Source organism: Formica exsecta, unplaced genomic scaffold (genome assembly GCF_003651465.1).
Source record: "Formica exsecta isolate Colony F162 unplaced genomic scaffold, ASM365146v1 scaffold93, whole genome shotgun sequence".
NCBI lineage: Eukaryota > Metazoa > Arthropoda > Insecta > Hymenoptera > Formicidae > Formica > Formica exsecta.
In genome coordinates, this window is record NW_021853696.1 from 694,225 (window position 1) to 712,237 (window position 18,013).

General features: G+C 35.3%; 1 protein-coding gene across 6 annotated transcripts in view; it reads right to left on the reverse strand.

Annotated features, from left to right (window-relative positions):
• LOC115245215 (plexin-A4) overlaps window positions 1-18,013 on the reverse strand; it is a 299,315-nt gene that overhangs the window by 188,658 nt on the left and 92,644 nt on the right. For all 6 annotated transcript variants that reach the window (XM_029823422.1, XM_029823420.1, XM_029823421.1 and 3 more), the window contains one exon: window positions 15,302-16,629. In XM_029823422.1, coding sequence (XP_029679282.1) covers window positions 15,302-16,507 — 1,206 coding nt within the window. In that variant the 5' untranslated portion in view covers window positions 16,508-16,629. The remainder of the gene's footprint in view (window positions 1-15,301; window positions 16,630-18,013) is intronic.

The window sequence follows — 18,013 nt, forward strand, 5'->3', positions numbered from 1 at the left end:
CCTTCCTTGCACGCAAGACCGTATGCAAATCAGATGACTCTCGCCTCTCTATGTTTCGCACTTTACAAAATTGTAGGCTGCGAGATCACCGCGGCCTTCGTCATGTCAGGCAATAGATCGGTATTTCAAAGGAATGTTACTTATATCGAGAGAGCTAAATGTCGTGACATTTTCTGAATTTTTTTCCGACGAATAACTTAACAGTACTTGATGTCGAAGACGTAATACCGAGTTATGTCTATTGGCAAATGATGATTTATTTCTATATTTTATTTATTTGATGATTAAACAAATGCCAAAACCATTCGAAATGCCCAAATTATTTGAAATAGATAGAAACAATTTTTTACAGTTTCCGAATAAAACCTATAGATAAACGCTTAATTCTTATTTATCGGATTCCCGATATTTCTATTTTCATATGAAACTAAAAAGAAACTAAAAAGAGCAAAATTATATTTATTATGTATCATAGATATCTATACTAAACTAGATTGATAATTGAGGATTCGGACTTGCGTCGCATGAGGTTTCCGATATGTATGAGAGAAAATGGCGGCGATCCTGTGTATGTGAAGCGTGTCATTTGTGTGAGTCTTATTTACAGCGTCGGTGTATGTCGGTCAACTAGTCAAAAACTAGTCAAAATAGTTAAATGCAGTTTTTGTATAGATAATATTATTCAGAAAGTTTCTGATAAAAAAAATTAATTAGCAACATATACTAGTTGATTTGAAAAATAATAGAGGATTAGTATATGCGTCACATGAAGTTCATAATAAGAAAATTGTGGCGGCGGCGGCCATTTTCTCTCATACCGGAAACTCTATCGGACGCAAGCCGTGCTATTCCAATGGTGACATGTTAGCAATCTAATTTAGTATAAACATTTGTATTATATATCGATTTCTTTTGTTCGTTTCTTCATTGTCTTAATTTTATCACTCTCTCTAAAACATTCTATTGCTCTATTTTTCTATTTTAAGTTATCAATATATAAAGTAATTGAATTAAGCAAAGCTAATACGTTTTTTCTGAAAAAAAAAATTTATCTGAATAATATAAAAATATATACAATAATGAAACAAACTAATTAAAATACATTATTGCTGGAAATATTAATAGTGATCTCAATGCAGAATATTTTTGCAATATTTTTCTTATAAAAATTATAAAAATACCGATATTAAAAAAAAAGAAAACAAGCGTATCATTGTATTATACATATATACAGTCATATATGACATATATCATTTTTATATAGATGTAACTACACAAAGTTACGATCGACACTTGTCAAATTTTTTAAGTTTCTTTTTCGTAAACACGAAATATATTAACAAGACACATCTCATACCAGCACATTTTTTTCGCGTTTGCAAAGCGTCTCGCCCGCGCATTTACGTGGTCGTTTAGAACAGAAAAGCTTGCAGGGGGCTCTGGAACGAGTTCGCAGGGATTAAAAACGTTGCTTCTCCTCGATGGCACCGAGCTTGCGGTCCACCGTCGCGTCGCGAAGGGCCGCCGATTTCGAGGGCACAGCTTTTTTTCGATAAAAGCCCCGAGCTTAGTCCCGAGCTTAACGGATTTGCATTTGTTTGAGCCGCGCCCGTCGAAGCGTCGGTCGGACGAAAAACTGGACGCCGGGACGGGATTCGCGGGGATCGGAGCGTGAATTTCACCGGCACGTCGGATTATTCGACGCGATGGCGACGAACGGAAGGAAGAGACGGTCGATTATTATTTCAAGCAGCCTAATGCGCTGAAAAGAGAGAGAAAAACGGGAAACAGGACAGAATATATTTATTGTTGTAAAATTTTTGTAAGCTTTTTCGAAAATTAAAGAAAGAATTCAATAATAAATGACTGCGAGAAAATTAATAAATATAAGCTAAACTTAATTATTGTAAAAATATATAAAGAATTTTTAAATATATAGATAAAGCGCAAGCTGGTAGTTGATGTATGGTAAAGATAATAATGCATAAAGATTTTCAAAAAGCTTCTCTCTAAGTCAATAATAGAAATTGATTAATATGATAGAAATAAAAATAGCTGCCGGGGATAGAGAGAAACAACGGAAAATGATTCGAAAGTTCGAAAGTGACCTCGAAATCGTGGGCGTTTCGAGGCGACAGGATCGATGCCAGATAAAAGGAGAGATAAACGAGTCACGTTTCGATCGATAGCAGGAGAAAAAATTCGATTGACGCGAAACGATCTTTGTAACAATTGTTTGTCCCGAGGCTTAATATGCGAGGCATATTTTCTTTCGACAACATAAAACTAAGATATTTAAAAAAAATAGTGTAATAAAAAAAAGGAAAGAATAATATCACCGAACTTAAAGATTCATGTCACAGATAAAATATATTGGTTGAATGCAAAAGCATATCGATACCTGTGATGACCCAGAAAAATGAAAATGCACTAAAACGCAAAGTACATTATTTTATGTCTAATTCAAATTTTCTCGGAGATCTTTTCCATTGTCATTATTATATAAAATCTCATTTTATCAATAAAATAATTTTAAAGCATAATTTTTATATATTCTTGTTTTTAATATAAATTTAAATAAATTAAACTATACTTTTTGCATGATATTTTTATTTATTTAAACGTTACTAAAAATTTACGTAAATATCATTCGTTTCTTTCAGCTAAGTGTATGAAGATTAATGTTCATTGGTTAATTTTTTTTTCCCATGGGCTAGAAATTTTAGTAAAAATTGCATCTCACGGAAATACGATTTAGTAATCTTCTTGTTCGCAGATTGTATTATATATCGTCATTTCGAAGCAATTTATTCGGGTGCAATTTATAGATAGCTAAGGTTCTCGATTCTTCAAATAGTAAGTCTCCCAACAATCCGGCTGCTGCGAACGACTTAACGCTTAACTGATGACGTAAATACTCGATTGATTCTTTCGTTGCAGCTGCAGGAATTGAAAGAGAAACTGGAACAAAGTTTTTCATTCCGTCTTTTGCGAAAACAATGTAATAAAAACTGTTTAGAAGAAAGAAAATTTTACGATAAGAGTAATGGCAATCACACAAATGGCAAATGGAACTATAATCATCCTATATGAAACTATAATCATCCTATATGAAACTAAATTAATCTGACATTGAGATGATTTTGTTACCTCGATGAGACAATCCTCATTTGGCCGTGTCATAAATGCTTCAAGGCCGCACATTAATTGCTTCATTACAAACTATAAAAAATTTCGATCAGGATCAATGTTAAGAGATTTTATATTTTATATAAGATATAAAAATTAGTATGTACTTTTTCCTTGTAAAATGTATAAACATCATTAAGTTTTTCTCTCTCTATCATTTTACATCTTACATAAATAACTTTTCCAGCTTACATAAATATAAAAAAAATAATTTTATTTAATGAGCGAGTAATGAGCAATGTAAAAAAAAAATTATAAGCATATTATGGTACTTTTGCTATAAAATTATTGTTCTGGTGATTTAGATGGAGCATGATCAGTAAATCCTCATGTTTTATAAAGACAGATTACAGTTTACCGTTAACGTTCAATATCTCACGTATACATCTGTTATTAAGTTCCCCGTTAAAAACCAGATAAAAAAGGTACGGCGATATTTCGCATCGGTTCATCGGCACTGTTGCTTGCTTCGATTTTATTGAATATAGAGCGCGAATCCCGTTTCCAAGAGCAAAATATCAAAACGTGTCTATCACGCGTCTTTTTACGAAGCACTTTTAATCACGGTTAAATTCATATGCTATTATGCAAATTTATAATAGAATCATTTGAAAATATAAATCACACAAAGAAATTTTGATTCGTATTATGAAAACTAATATTGTTTTATCTTCAATTGCGATTCTCTACCTAACAGAAAATTGCAATTAAAGATCAAAAATAAGGTACTAAATTAATTAATAATGTACTAAATTAACATTTAAATCTCATTTGACTTTGTCAGTTTCCAGATCGATCTGTCGAGTCATAAAGCTAAGCCAAAAAAGGTCAGAAGATTAATGAGACGATGAAGCGTAATAGACTTCTTTGACAGAAGAGTGCTGTACTCCTTTCTCATACTTTGCAAAAATATTTCGCTCCCCCACGATCTCGTGGAAAACGTGTCTCATTAACCTTCTTTCTTGACCAAAAAAAAAAAAAAAAAGGAAAGAAAAGAAACGCGTTACTTTTCAGAACTCTTGCTACACGGGTCAGATGGCGCGAAACTTTTGAGATTCCAGATTTCACCTTTGCTCTCCTCCCTCGCGTCTTCTCTCCCGAACACATGTTTCTACATTGATTACTTTTTCTCTTTCTTTCTTTAACTTGACATGGCACACAAGCTACATAAAACGGCCTTTGGCTCGCGCTCAACTCTTTCGCTTCTTTTTTCAATCTCTCTCTATCTGTCTCTCTATACATATTTTTCTCGCTCTAGCTTCTCTCTCCTTTACGCGGAGCTATTCTTTGTACGTGCTGTGGCGTCGTTATGCATTCGTCATTATCGTTTCGCGTTTTCCTGTCTTTTGCGAACCTTGCCGTAACAATTTCATTCTTTCCGCCGTCCGTCGTATAACGCGTATTCTCTTTATCCGCGGCTTCGTCAATTATGCTGGCGCACAAAGACGTACCTTGACGATGAGGATCTCGCAAGTAACGCAACTAAGCACGGAATTGTAACCGGATACTCGCGGAGTAGATGTCTGAATCACAGTGTGCCATAATAATGTAACGTGATAACACGAATTATGATAGCCAATAAAGCGGTCAGTAAATTCCCATGGATTTTCTCTTTATAATAAACATTTTTAAGACTTTCAAACAATAGGAAGCGATTAACACAAAACGTACAAAAAAATTTTTTAAACGGTTTGAATTGATTATTGTTTTTCATAAGCGCTATTAATGACCAATATCGGTCTTTAACAAATAACAGATTATCAATTCTACACAATTGTGTACTAAAATAATTTAAATCATATAAATATAGAGCGAAAAGCATGAATATTATAATATTTAAGTAGAAGTATTATCGGTATCTTGATATTATATGTCATGACATCGTTAGCACCTCGATTAGCACACATCATCCGCAAAAAAAAAAAAAATAAAAACTGTAAGGCTAATCATTGACTTACTCAACATATACTTAAAACGCATTAAAAACGCATCAAGAACTTCGCGCATGGCAGAGAGTTCTCTTTCATTCAAACGAATAAAAAATTCCTGCGAATCGCGGATGTTCTACTGCTTCTTCCACTCTCCTTCTCTTTATTCCTCTCTTTTCCTTTCTCTTCTATATATAATCTTATATTCTTCTCTATCTAGTCTTATTATAATATTTTTATATTCTATCTCTTCTCTTTCCTCATAAATTATCCGTAATCTAAATTTAGATATATAGAGGTGTGCAATAGATTGTTAAGATTCCCACATTTGCGCTTATTTATGTAAATTTCATGTTGTCGTATAAACGTGAAACGAACCGAAAATGATAAATATATCTGAAATCAGACTTAAAACAATACTCAATTAATATGTAACTTGTGCTAAAAACGTTTTCTATCAGAAAATATATTTTCTAACTGCTTCTACAACAAATATCCAATACGTTAATTATTTAATATATACCATTATAATTGGCAAATTAACATAAATTATTTTTTAAAACTCTACAGAGGTTTTTTTCACTTCTTTCACAAACTTGGTGGCTGAAATTTATAGCGTGCTTAGAATTTTATTTGTTAATAAACGCACGCATTAGTATGTGCTTCCTAAGAGTATGGTATAAAAACCATAATAGAGAATTCTCTGACTTTTTTCTCCTCACCGAAACCATAAGCTAACGCGAGCAAAGGCGAACGGAATGCAATGACCGTAAAATAACGAGCCACCCGCAAAGGCGAGTACTCGTTTTAAGAGCACGACGCAAATGCGCGGCGATGCACTTGCATAATGTGCACTCTATCGAAGCGCGACGTGCTTTCCGTGCTCCGACCCGTTCTACGGCTGCTTGAGTAGAAACCGCTCAAAGAGAAAATATTTCTTATTGCCGTGCAAGTCTAATACGAGCCGGATATGACGCGTCGACTCAATATATGCTCGCGCAAATTCGTGAGTCTGCAAAAAGCTTCCGCCAGGTGTTTCCGGAAGATTGTCCCGGTTCGCCGGAATTTTTAATGGAGAAAGAAGTTTATTCATCCGTAACTATAATGAAATCAATAAAACAGTGATCGGTTATGTTCCCTCGACTTATCATTAACTGTTTTCTTCCATTATCGTGTATATATCACACATTTAACATATCACACTTTTAGTAAAAAATCTTAAGAGATTAAGTATTACAATAAATCTGCGTGTATGTGTGTGTGTTTGGCTTAATAGATGATACGAAGAAAACTTACTGCACATAATAAAACATATATTATAAAACGAATATATTAAACTGTAATAATATATCTAAAAACATTAATAAAACGTTCAAGTTTTCAATAAAAAAACAAAAAATCTTTGTTATTTCTATTAATAATATCAGATATCCATTACTCTTTTCCGCCACATTTTCAGATATCCCTTTTGCTTTTGCTTTCGACTTACTCGGCGCTTACATTTTTAAAATTCAGTCTATTCGTACACAGACAAAATGCACGAGTATATATACGAAAGAGAAACGCCAATTTCCCATGACTATGCATAGTGCACAGAAACCGACTCGATCTTTCGAAGTCAGACGTTATTGTAAAATTAAATGCGCCACATGCGCTCGCCGCCACCTGAATTAGAAGTAACTTTTACAGGTCACATCGGTTTATAAATTCAATCACGAAAGGTCAACGTCCTCTCTCATAATTTATATTACAATCCATATTTCAACCGATTGACAAGTCTTACGATCTGAATATCGAATATTTATTACGTAATTAAATTATTTCTCGAACGTTACTAATTGTATAAGCGGAGATTGAGTATATTTAGATCTTTAGATTTAGAAAATCAATAAAATACATTCATTATAACAGAAAATTATATATATAGTTTTAATAAATCAAAAAAACTTTTTCTATATCCTTCTTCCATAAAAAAATTAATAAGAAAATCTTTTGTATAGAAGTAAGGATTTTAGATTCCCACGCTTTTCCAGTTTCTATTATTTTTTCCGATCCATTTTCTAAATCTCTTATACTCGGGACAAGTTGTTATCACAACGGTTTGTATGTCGGCACAAGTACACGCGGCATCGTCTCATCCGGCAATTACTATTCTACGCCCTAGTGAATTCAGTTTATACGGTATTCCGCAATGTGTTATTTCTAACTGTTTCTAGATGCGAAAGTGAGGTTACACCCGAACGGAAAAGAAAGAGAGAAAGAAGCACAAAGGAAAGAAAGGAAAGATCGTCTAAAAAAAACGATAAAAATATTATCGAATTCTTCAGCTAACCGGAAAAAACCGTGCCCTGCGTTTCATCACATCTGAATCGATTTTGTTGTCATCACTTGTCAAGAAGCGCGATCAACAATTTCATCTCTCATAAATTATAAACGAAAAAACAGAAATATCGGATTTCAATGGGGCTTTCAATAGAGGCTTCAATCGCGACGATTAGATTCGATCGATCCATTTCGACGCCAGTGGCTTCTCTAAGTGTATACAAGTTGTCTCAAGAAGCCCCTCTATATAATGATAGTGAAGCGATATTCTCGAGTAAATCCTCAAGCAATTTGTTTTTTGTCAAGATTGAAATTGAGATCTAAATATTATTTAATTAAAAATGATTTCGTGTAATGCAAGATTCCGAAAGTTATCTGCATAATAGAACTGTTCCTTATTTAATAGAGAGCGAATTAGAAATCAACAGAAAGAAAATTTTTTAATTTATTATGAAGTCTCATTTTAAAAATTAAAAAAAAAACAAGAAAAATGACGCATCTAGGAAAAATATTTCATATACATCCAAATCTCCCTAAAACATCCTCAAATTTGATGAAAAAAACAACTGCCCTCTCTCTCTCTCTTCTCTTTTCTTACTATCATTATATAAGTTCTTTATGTATTTATTTTGAATAAACTAAAAATATTATAATTCTTTATTGTAGATCTATCCCGAGATGAATCAATAAAATAGAAGTCTATGCAATCGTATTCTGTGCTATTTATATATAATATATATATATATATTGGAAGCTGGTTTCAGGAGCATTTGCAATTGTTATGCCTGGTCGATCAATTGACACATTTACTGTTAGCTAAAAAAGCTACTATAAAAATTCGAACAATCAAAAATACAATAGTTTGATGTACTAAATTGTGCACTATTTCCTTTGAAGTGACACGCATACATATATATATCATATTTCAAAACATTTAATAAAGCAAAAAAAGGATACTATTGCATATTGTAGATTTAGAAGTCAGTTTTAAAAAAAACACACTAACTGTAAGCACACACATACATACAACTGCGCGAACAAGAAACTAAACAAATGTGCTATTTATATATAATATATATATATATTGGAAGCTGGTTTCAGGAGCATTTGCAATTGTTATGCCTGGTCGATCAATTGACACATTTACTGTTAGCTAAAAAAGCTACTATAAAAATTCGAACAATCAAAAGTACAATAGTTTGATGTACTAAATTGTGCACTATTTCCTTTGAAGTGACACGCATACATATATATATCATATTTCAAAACATTTAATAAAGCAAAAAAAGGATACTATTGCATATTGTAGATTTAGAAGTCAGTTTTAAAAAAAACACACTAACTGTAAGCACACACATACATACAACTGCGCGAACAAGAAACTAAACAAATCAGAAACATACAAGATCTGTCCTGTATTTCATTTGATTCATAAAAATTACCATGAATAAAAAAAGGCTAAAAAGCAAAAAAAATGATACAATGTAAGTAAGCATTATAATGTCAGTGAGTAAAATTTTCGACATTTATGCAAAATATATTTTATGTCATTTGCGCCGTTTCCATTGTAGCGCATAAATATAGAAATCATTCTCGAGTGTCTACTGCACGAAAATCTAAACTCGCTGAAATTTTACCGGTTTCAATCCCCGCTGAAAATTCATCCCAAGGGAATTTTATTTTCATTGCTGCGAAACAATCTGACGTCTGTCGCTCTAGATATATTCCCTTTAGTGAATAGTAGTTATAAACTTTCTGCAAAAACAGTTATTTCTATAATCCCGTATAACAAAAAATATTTAGCATAAATTATAAAGTTATCTATGTAAATTATTAGAATAAAATAAATATATAATGACCGTTAAAATATAATAATTATTAAAGAAGAATTTACGATATTACATATTTTTTCCACAATACTTTACAATATTTTATTTTTTGTTAAAAAAATAAAATAAATTAAAGAATTTGACTTCTAAAAAATTTTATGCTACTCGTATTTTCAAAATGCAGAGCTCACGTACAAATAAAAATAGAAGTTTATATGTTTTCAGTTATTTTCATTTATCTGTTTTCCTCTTTTTTCGGTCTATTCATACATCTTCCATTCTCGATGCGAATGAATTGAACTTCTATCTTTCTATCTTCCACGACAATCGAGAGAGCGCGTGCAATTTTTTTCACACATAGCCGTTTCGTTTTCCGGACAGAGAGGAAAAAAATCGCACAAAACTGCAGCACATTTACACCACCTACGAGTCGCGAATTTTTTTTGTCTTTTTGTTTCTTTTTTTTTTGCCGTACAAAACTTTTTAATTGCGAGGCTCATTCCGATGGCCGAAGCGAGAGGAGGCCATCCAATTTGTGCAAATGGGTTTCTCTCGAACGCTTTTCCTTCCTCGCCCTGTCCTTGTGTCGATCCCTTTGCCGCGATTCTTTTGTGACGTAAAAATTGAATCCACATAGCTACGGTACATTCACAAACGTGAACATGTCATGCTCGTACATGTCGTACACACGCGACAGAATTTGGAGGAAAAATCAACGCCCTGTCGTGTTTCTTTCTTTCTTCAGCTATTCTTTCTTTTCTCTCTTACGCGTTTTAGTGTGTTTTTACTCTTTTATAAATTAGTTGCAATTGATAATTTTTGCAAGTTTAAATACAGAAATTACAATTAATCTTTAGATATAAAATGAATATAATGGCATTTTCAAATATGCAATATTATTCAAAATCCATTTCTCTATTTAACCATTTCTTTTATTTTAAATGCCCCTTCTTTATAAAATTAAAAATAATTTTATAATAATCTATATGTGCCGTACAAAACTTTTTAATTGCGAGGCTCATTCCGATGGCCGAAGCGAGAGGAGGCCATCCAATTTGTGCAAATGGGTTTCTCTCGAACGCTTTTCCTTCCTCGCCCTGTCCTTGTGTCGATCCCTTTGCCGCGATTCTTTTGTGACGTAAAAATTGAATCCACATAGCTACGGTACATTCACAAACGTGAACATGTCATGCTCGTACATGTCGTACACACGCGACAGAATTTGGAGGAAAAATCAACGCCCTGTCGTGTTTCTTTCTTTCTTCAGCTATTCTTTCTTTTCTCTCTTACGCGTTTTAGTGTGTTTTTACTCTTTTATAAATTAGTTGCAATTGATAATTTTTGCAAGTTTAAATACAGAAATTACAATTAATCTTTAGATATAAAATGAATATAATGGCATTTTCAAATATGCAATATTATTCAAAATCCATTTCTCTATTTAACCATTTCTTTTATTTTAAATGCCCCTTCTTTATAAAATTAAAAATAATTTTATAATAATCTATATGGATATAAATATGAACAAAAAAAAATAATACGGATATACTGTTTATATTATTACATAAATATATCTTGAGAGAACATAGCTTGCAAGGCTTAGAATCAATGTTTCTCCCTCTTTTTCATTATTATGACTTATACTTTTTTCGGCTTGTAGTAGTCTCTTACTATAAAATTCACGAAGACTAAACACGATCTCTTCAATTAACCAGATGAAGATACACGCATCCGGTGAATTCGTGGTTTTCGTTTCACCGGAATCTTGTGGTTGTTCGTCCGAATGAGAGATAAAAGAAGAGGAACAGGAAGAGGAGGAGGCTCGGGAAGCCCCGACCAGGACAGAAGAAAAGAAAGAAACATAAGAACAAAAAACGAACGCGTTGTCCCACGACAGCTCGTCGTCTCTAGCTAGACCAAACAAACAATCTTTATCTCCTTTATGGTCGCCCGCTTATCTCTGTCCAGCGACTGACTCCCAGCCGACAGGTCGCGCAACTTTTTCTCGCCTTCCTATGTAAAGAAAATCCTTTGTGTTCCGGCATACGTTCTCACGACGGAGGAAAAGTTGAGAGACGAAGGAGAAAGAGAGAAAAAGAGAAAGAGAGAGAGAACAAAATAAAACATAGAAAATTTGAATAAATTTCGCGCCACGTCGTGAATATCATTTCGCTAGACTTCGTGGAGCGTTTCGCATCTTTAAGCGAAAAGGGAGGAACTGAAAACAGTTCCCTAAGTACCGTTCCGATAAAGTTTCAAGAAAGCCGTGCCGGTGCATCTCAGGTGATGATAACCAGGGCAAGCTTCGTTATAACCGCTTCGTTTAAAAACCTTTGACTTTTTTTTTCACGGAAAAGAGAGAGAAAAGTCTTATATCGTTTAACCGATATCGAAGATAAATGAGATCGCGCCGATATGGAAGATGAATTGTTTCTGTAAATAATTGTCCTGAATTTGTTAAAATAAATCGGAAAAAAGAATTGAGATTAATGTGTGTTAACTCTCCGTTAGTCGCAATATTTTTCACCCGAAGTATTAAGATGGATAAAAAAGTATTAGTAATATGGCTTAAAATAAATGGAGTGTCAAAAATTATTTTTATTTTTAAACAATTTTTATTTCAATCTGTCTTCACATGTTCATACATCAGTTTTTTAATGTTTGCACATCAGTTTGTATCTTTTGGATATTGCGACTAACAGAGGATTAAATCGAAAATTGTGCGAATTTTTCACAATATTTTCTTATCCCCCCCCTCCCTCTTTTCTCAATATAATATTGCACAATTCCAATCAATCTCTTTTAAGATTCTTATTGATCTTGCTTTGTTTACATATGTCGGAGATTTATCTATTGTTTGATTTAAAAATGTTTTGCGTTTCCTGCAATCAATCTGAATACCATGTTTATGTGCGAATGCAAAATTTATATAAATCGACATGAGTCGTGAAATAGTCGTGAGCCTTCCTAGTAAACAGAGATCGAGCGTTCGCGACATACAAACGACGATAAATTGTTCAATTCACTAATACTCTTTCCTTACGAGACGGGCAAAGTTAATTTGGGAAAACTCTAAAGGATTCAAATGCGGAAAAATGCGATATATGATCTCGAAATTCTCTCTGCTCATCAGAAACTTTTGAGTCGCTGATAAGATAAATAAAATTAACAAAACACATTTATAATTCATGAATTATATACCAAACAAAGAGAAAGAGAGAACGTGACATTTTCTAGATAAATATATTACATAATAAATACTTTTTAAAATAAAAAGTAAAATAAAGACGCTTTGATATTAAATCTTAATCTACTTCAATAATTTTATATAATTTTGAAAAGAAAATTCTATTTTACCACACATTTATTGCTAAATATACAGAAATCTTGTTATCTCATTATCATTTGGCATAAATATTACACCGAGAACTTGAATAAATCACAAAAGTCAGAATTTAACTCGCTATATTTGATATACCTAAAATTGCACGTCTAATACTAGTACGAATGAAAAAAACGTGATAAATAATCAAACATATTGTACGAAAAAATTTACTGTGTGTCGGGTATGTCTGATTAATTTTATTTATATACTCATTAATATCTAACATATATTTAGAATGCAAACGTATCAAATACATCATTTATTTTAATATTTATATTTCTGTCAGCACAATGAAATCAACTCAATACAGTTGAATAGTAAGTGTGTCCATCTAATTTAATATCGAATCCTCCTTCGCTCCGATTCGCTCTTTTTCGAGCGATGACTTCGCAATACGGCTATATAGAAATAAACGTCCCTTCTGATCGTTTATTGAGACAAGCATGAATCGTGAAATTCACTCGAAGTTGCATGTATCCGTGCAAAATCAATTCGCTAGAATTTTCGCAATAGAAGAACACACAAAGCACAACTCAGATTTCTCTTCATATTGACGAGTTGCTCGACCAATTTAAAATGATAATAAAAATTAACCGAGATACCAATCTTTGTTTTATAAAGAATTTGACGAATTTGAAGAATTTGAAGACTAAAGATTTGAACAAGTTGCATGCACATTTCAGGACCATTACCTAATCAAATATTTATTAAAATGATTCAACATCAAATTCAAAGAATGTATAAATTATAGTATATATTACGCGAGAACATTTCTGCATATATACGGTATGTCAGGGAAAGCGAACGGCGAAATCGAAGACTCATCGGCGCTCTCTATAAGTTTCGGTTAACCGCTGACGAACGATCGACAGTAATCGATCGTGAGGAAATAGCCTCGGTTGGTTGCAGGCAGAGATGACGGTGGTAAACGCGAAAGGACCGCATGTTCATCGCGTTTCTGTCTGTAAAGCGCGGAAAAAGTCGTGGAATGTGATTGCCGTTGACCGTCCGCAATAAAATCGTTTCGCAATAAGACGACCGGTTTGCTATGCTAATAAATTATGGTATCCGTCGCGCGCAAGTCATGCATGCGAATCCGAAGAAAGACTTCGCCTGACTTCACATTCTCATTAGAAAATTTAATTGCATTAGGCGGGATCGCGGAAAGTCGTAAAGGCGAATAAGAATTCGAGCCACTTTCCCGGAAAATAATAATGACTTTGTAAATTGATAACCGAGTTAGCTCGCGACGGATTCCTGACGAATACTTAACCCGTGAGAGTTCCGTATTTTCTCCATATAATTGCTGTTAAATATATATACTTCATTTGCAACCGCTATGCGGATTACAATGTGCGTATATTTTAATTGCAATTTGATGGTAATTACGCAATTAAGTAAACAAAGCAATATTCTGATGCACACATATGTTTCCGAAATAATACAAATAATGATTTAAATGCGATATTATTCGCAAAATTTAATAAATTATTACACGATGGGTAAACATAATAACATTTTCGCACATAAATAATTACATTTGTTATATTAAGATAAAACACGTAAGAAAATTCTCGTTCTCGAGTAATATATGTCTTTAAAATCACGGTATAAATATCAGTTGGAAAACTTATTTGTTCATATCTAAACTTTATTGCCCGTAATATAATATGTATTTTGTTTTGATTTTTCGGTTCAATCGATTCTATCTACGCGGACGGATGCGGCGGAGAAAGATTGTTCTCGTGCACGAGTCTGGCATTCGCACGCACGAATGATGCGAACGCGCGTGAAAGGAACATATGGCGTTTTATAAGAGACCAGTCCTCCTGCATCTTGCCTTCTTTTAAAGCTTTTCGACGCCACCTGTTACGGTAAATGCGAGAGGAAGAGGACCCCCCGAGCCTTTTCGCGAGAGACGCGGTCGATCGATTCGCATTGTAATAATCAAGGAGGACGATTCACGTCCTTCTTGCAACGTGGTCTTCCCACCTGACGACCATTCAGCCACTCGACAACAGAAAGTACCACCGTACGCCACGCCATATGATTATAATTCTAGCTAGCGATGGCATTGATACCCTTGGTGACGCTGAGCTATCAAGTACCGTAGTACCGTACGTGGTATTTCCGCGAGCTATTGTTGGCCGGCAACAGACTCACTGTGAGATATCAATTTATTTAAACGAGTTATGAATTCACCGCGTGCATCGTAAGGAACGAACGAAATAACAAGATATTTCAACGAGGTAGCGAATAAAGTAGATATTTATGGCTGTAAACTTCTCTAGATATAAGATAAATCAATTCGCTTGGTTTTATTATATCTAAGATTTTCCACGATAAAAGCTGCAGTTTATATATGTTTCATATATTATCTCTTAATAAATTAAAAGAAATATTTATAACTATTTTTTTTTAAATCATGCCTTACTCATGAGATAATTAATCTTCGCTATCGATAAATATATATATATATATATATATGTATTTCTAATCATGATATGTATATAAAATCATGATAAAGTTTTTTTGAAAAACTTATCGTGAAGTTTCCAGTTCGTTAACAATTGCAAATATTGATTCAAAAATGTACTTCTTATATAAAGTAAGGCAACGGTTAAATGAAACTGTTGAAAATGACTCACCGTTGATATGCATTTGTGGCTCGGCGAGATGAACTCCAGACCCCGCTGTCCCTCGCCGCTGAAGCACTTCTGTATGTTGCTCATGAACTTGCGGCGGATCGCTTTGAGGGAGTAAACACATAAAGCCGAGTGCGGACGCGGCACATCGCTGTTGGGCCCGTCGCTCTCGGCAAACACAGCGAATAGCACGTCGTCCTGAGCGGTGATGCCCAGATCACCGGCCAGCACCGAGCCGGCTTTGCCAACGTAGGCGGCTTGCACCAGGTTGTAGATACGCTCGTCGCTGGTGCAATTAATCGGTATTTCCGTGTACGAGTAATAATGCTCATCGTCTTGGCACACCCGCACCAGCTTCGACAGATAGATCGGCGTCTCCGTATTCTTCATCTGCGTGGTGAGGAAGTAACTGAAGCCGCCGCTGCTGAAGCCGTAGATGTAGTTAATCGGATAACGTTCGCGTGACAAAGAATTGACGTACATCCGCGTGCCGGTCGTGACCGCCGCTTCGGCAATGTTCAGCATCTTGTCCTTGTCGAGGGAGCGCGAGCTCACTGCTGGCACTTCCGAACGATAAGGCGAATTGCCGGTAAAGGTCACGCCGACGTACATGACTTGAGAGACCGGTGGATTCGGAGGACCGGGTGCGATAAACGCGACCGTCGAGGCGGTGGCATTGTTCGCTACCACCGCCTCCTTAACCTCCTGCACCACATCCGATATGTTGTGCAAATTGCGCACCGTGCACATGCCTTGGAAGAGGCTGCCGCAGGAGATGAGCCGCGTGGTAGTGTAATCGATCACCAGGGCCTTGTTCACGTTGTCGACCGGTCGTTTCTGCGCCTCGCGGGGACAGTCCAGCATCGAGCACGCCGTAGAATCGCCCTTCGGTCCAGTGACCTCCTTAACAACCAGCACTAGGTCCGGCGACAGCTGATAGAGTCGATTAACCGCGCCCACATACACCCGGCCGGTATTCTTGTCCACCACCAGATGGTTCATGCGTTCTACCTCCGAATCGTGAAACTTCTGCACTATATCGGCCGGCAACGAGCGCGCTGTCGGCAATCGCGATGATAGCGACAATGTCAGGATTAGGATCAAGATCAGCGGCAGCGGCGGACGACAGCTTCGTCGGCGCGACCGCGATATCACCGGCCGCACCGCCCTCATCGTCCCCGTCGTCGCTGCCGGGAAGACTGACAACATATCTATTCTACTTCCACACTATGGACTCCGTCGCGTCTTCTTCTTCTTCCTCCTCTTCCTCCTCCTCCGCGCTGCCCGGCGATCCTGGCGGAGGCGGCCTCTTTCTTGAGCCTCGCCCAGGCCTGCAATAAAGCAATACAAATCGGTGATTATTATATGGCGAAGTGTACTTGAAAAATTCAGCAAAGAAATATAACAAAAGCAATTTTAAATTTTATTAAATTAAAAAATTATATTCATTTATAACACTAGTGAAAATCAGTACCTTGTATGTAATACAAACATAGAAAAGAAAAAGTTAAAAAAGACAAAATATTCCGGTTTTATATGGCAACAAAGTTTTTTTCTTCTCCATTATAATAAGATTTAATAAGTTGGGGACATACAAGAGAGAAAATAATTTTGACATGTTTCGCTTTTTTTCACTTTTGCTAATATTTAATTTCGCAAATTGATTTTAGAAATATTATATATATTATATATGTATGATGCAGCATTCACCATACATAAGTGTAACTATTATCTCCTCGGACTCAAGGTGAGAGCACCTCTTGCACGCGATGTAATCTACTTTCGATCAGAGGGAAAGGTGCAATTAGTGCAACGGAACAATTATTGCCAACAGCCTACGATAGGAATCAAGCGTAATAATAAAGAAGATAACAACGCGCGACGCGCATTGAAAAACACACTAAATACCGTACTTTTAAAATTGTAAAAGAGATAAAAAAATAAATAATGAGATATATAAATAATTATGTCTCGATTCAGCAACAAAAGTGCATCATCAAAAGGAAAAGACATTTAAATGGCGTCTCGTTAATGGAACGTAAACATTTTTATGCGATCAGAAGTGCTCCTCACCGATCGTTTGGCAGTTCACGTACTTGCAAGATTCGACGAACGAGACTACGTAGCAGGACGAAAGTAATGAGGCTATGGCGGCAGCGAGACGGGGGGAAATGTGCGATTTATCGAGCGAGGAAAACCAGGTGCCTTTGAAACGTGCCCCCCGACGCATCTCTCGGCCCCCTCTTAAGAAAATGAAACGGCCGACTTCGTGCAGCCGGCAAGAGAGCGCGTTGGGAAAAGCGAAGGGAAAAGAAGGTGGAGTGAAGGGCGAATGAAGGAAGAGAAAAGAGACGGCAATCATATATTTCTCTCTCCCTCTCTCTCTCTCTCTCTCTCATCTCTTATCGCAACGCGAAGGGTAACGGCTGATCGAGAACAAAACTTTTCTTATTTCCCGAAGACCCATTTCTCCTCCCTCCCTCCCCTATCCTTCCTGAATTACACCCCACCAATTTTATTCGATGTCAATCTCGGTTTATAGCGTTTCGGCTCCCGAAGCAGATTAGAAACATCTGCGTGCGAAAATCTCCCATATTTTGCGCAATCTCTATAGAAATAATTCGGAACAGTTGCAGAAAATTTCAACATATATATATATATATTCAATATATATGTATATATAAGTTTATATGTATATATAATCCTGTTTATATA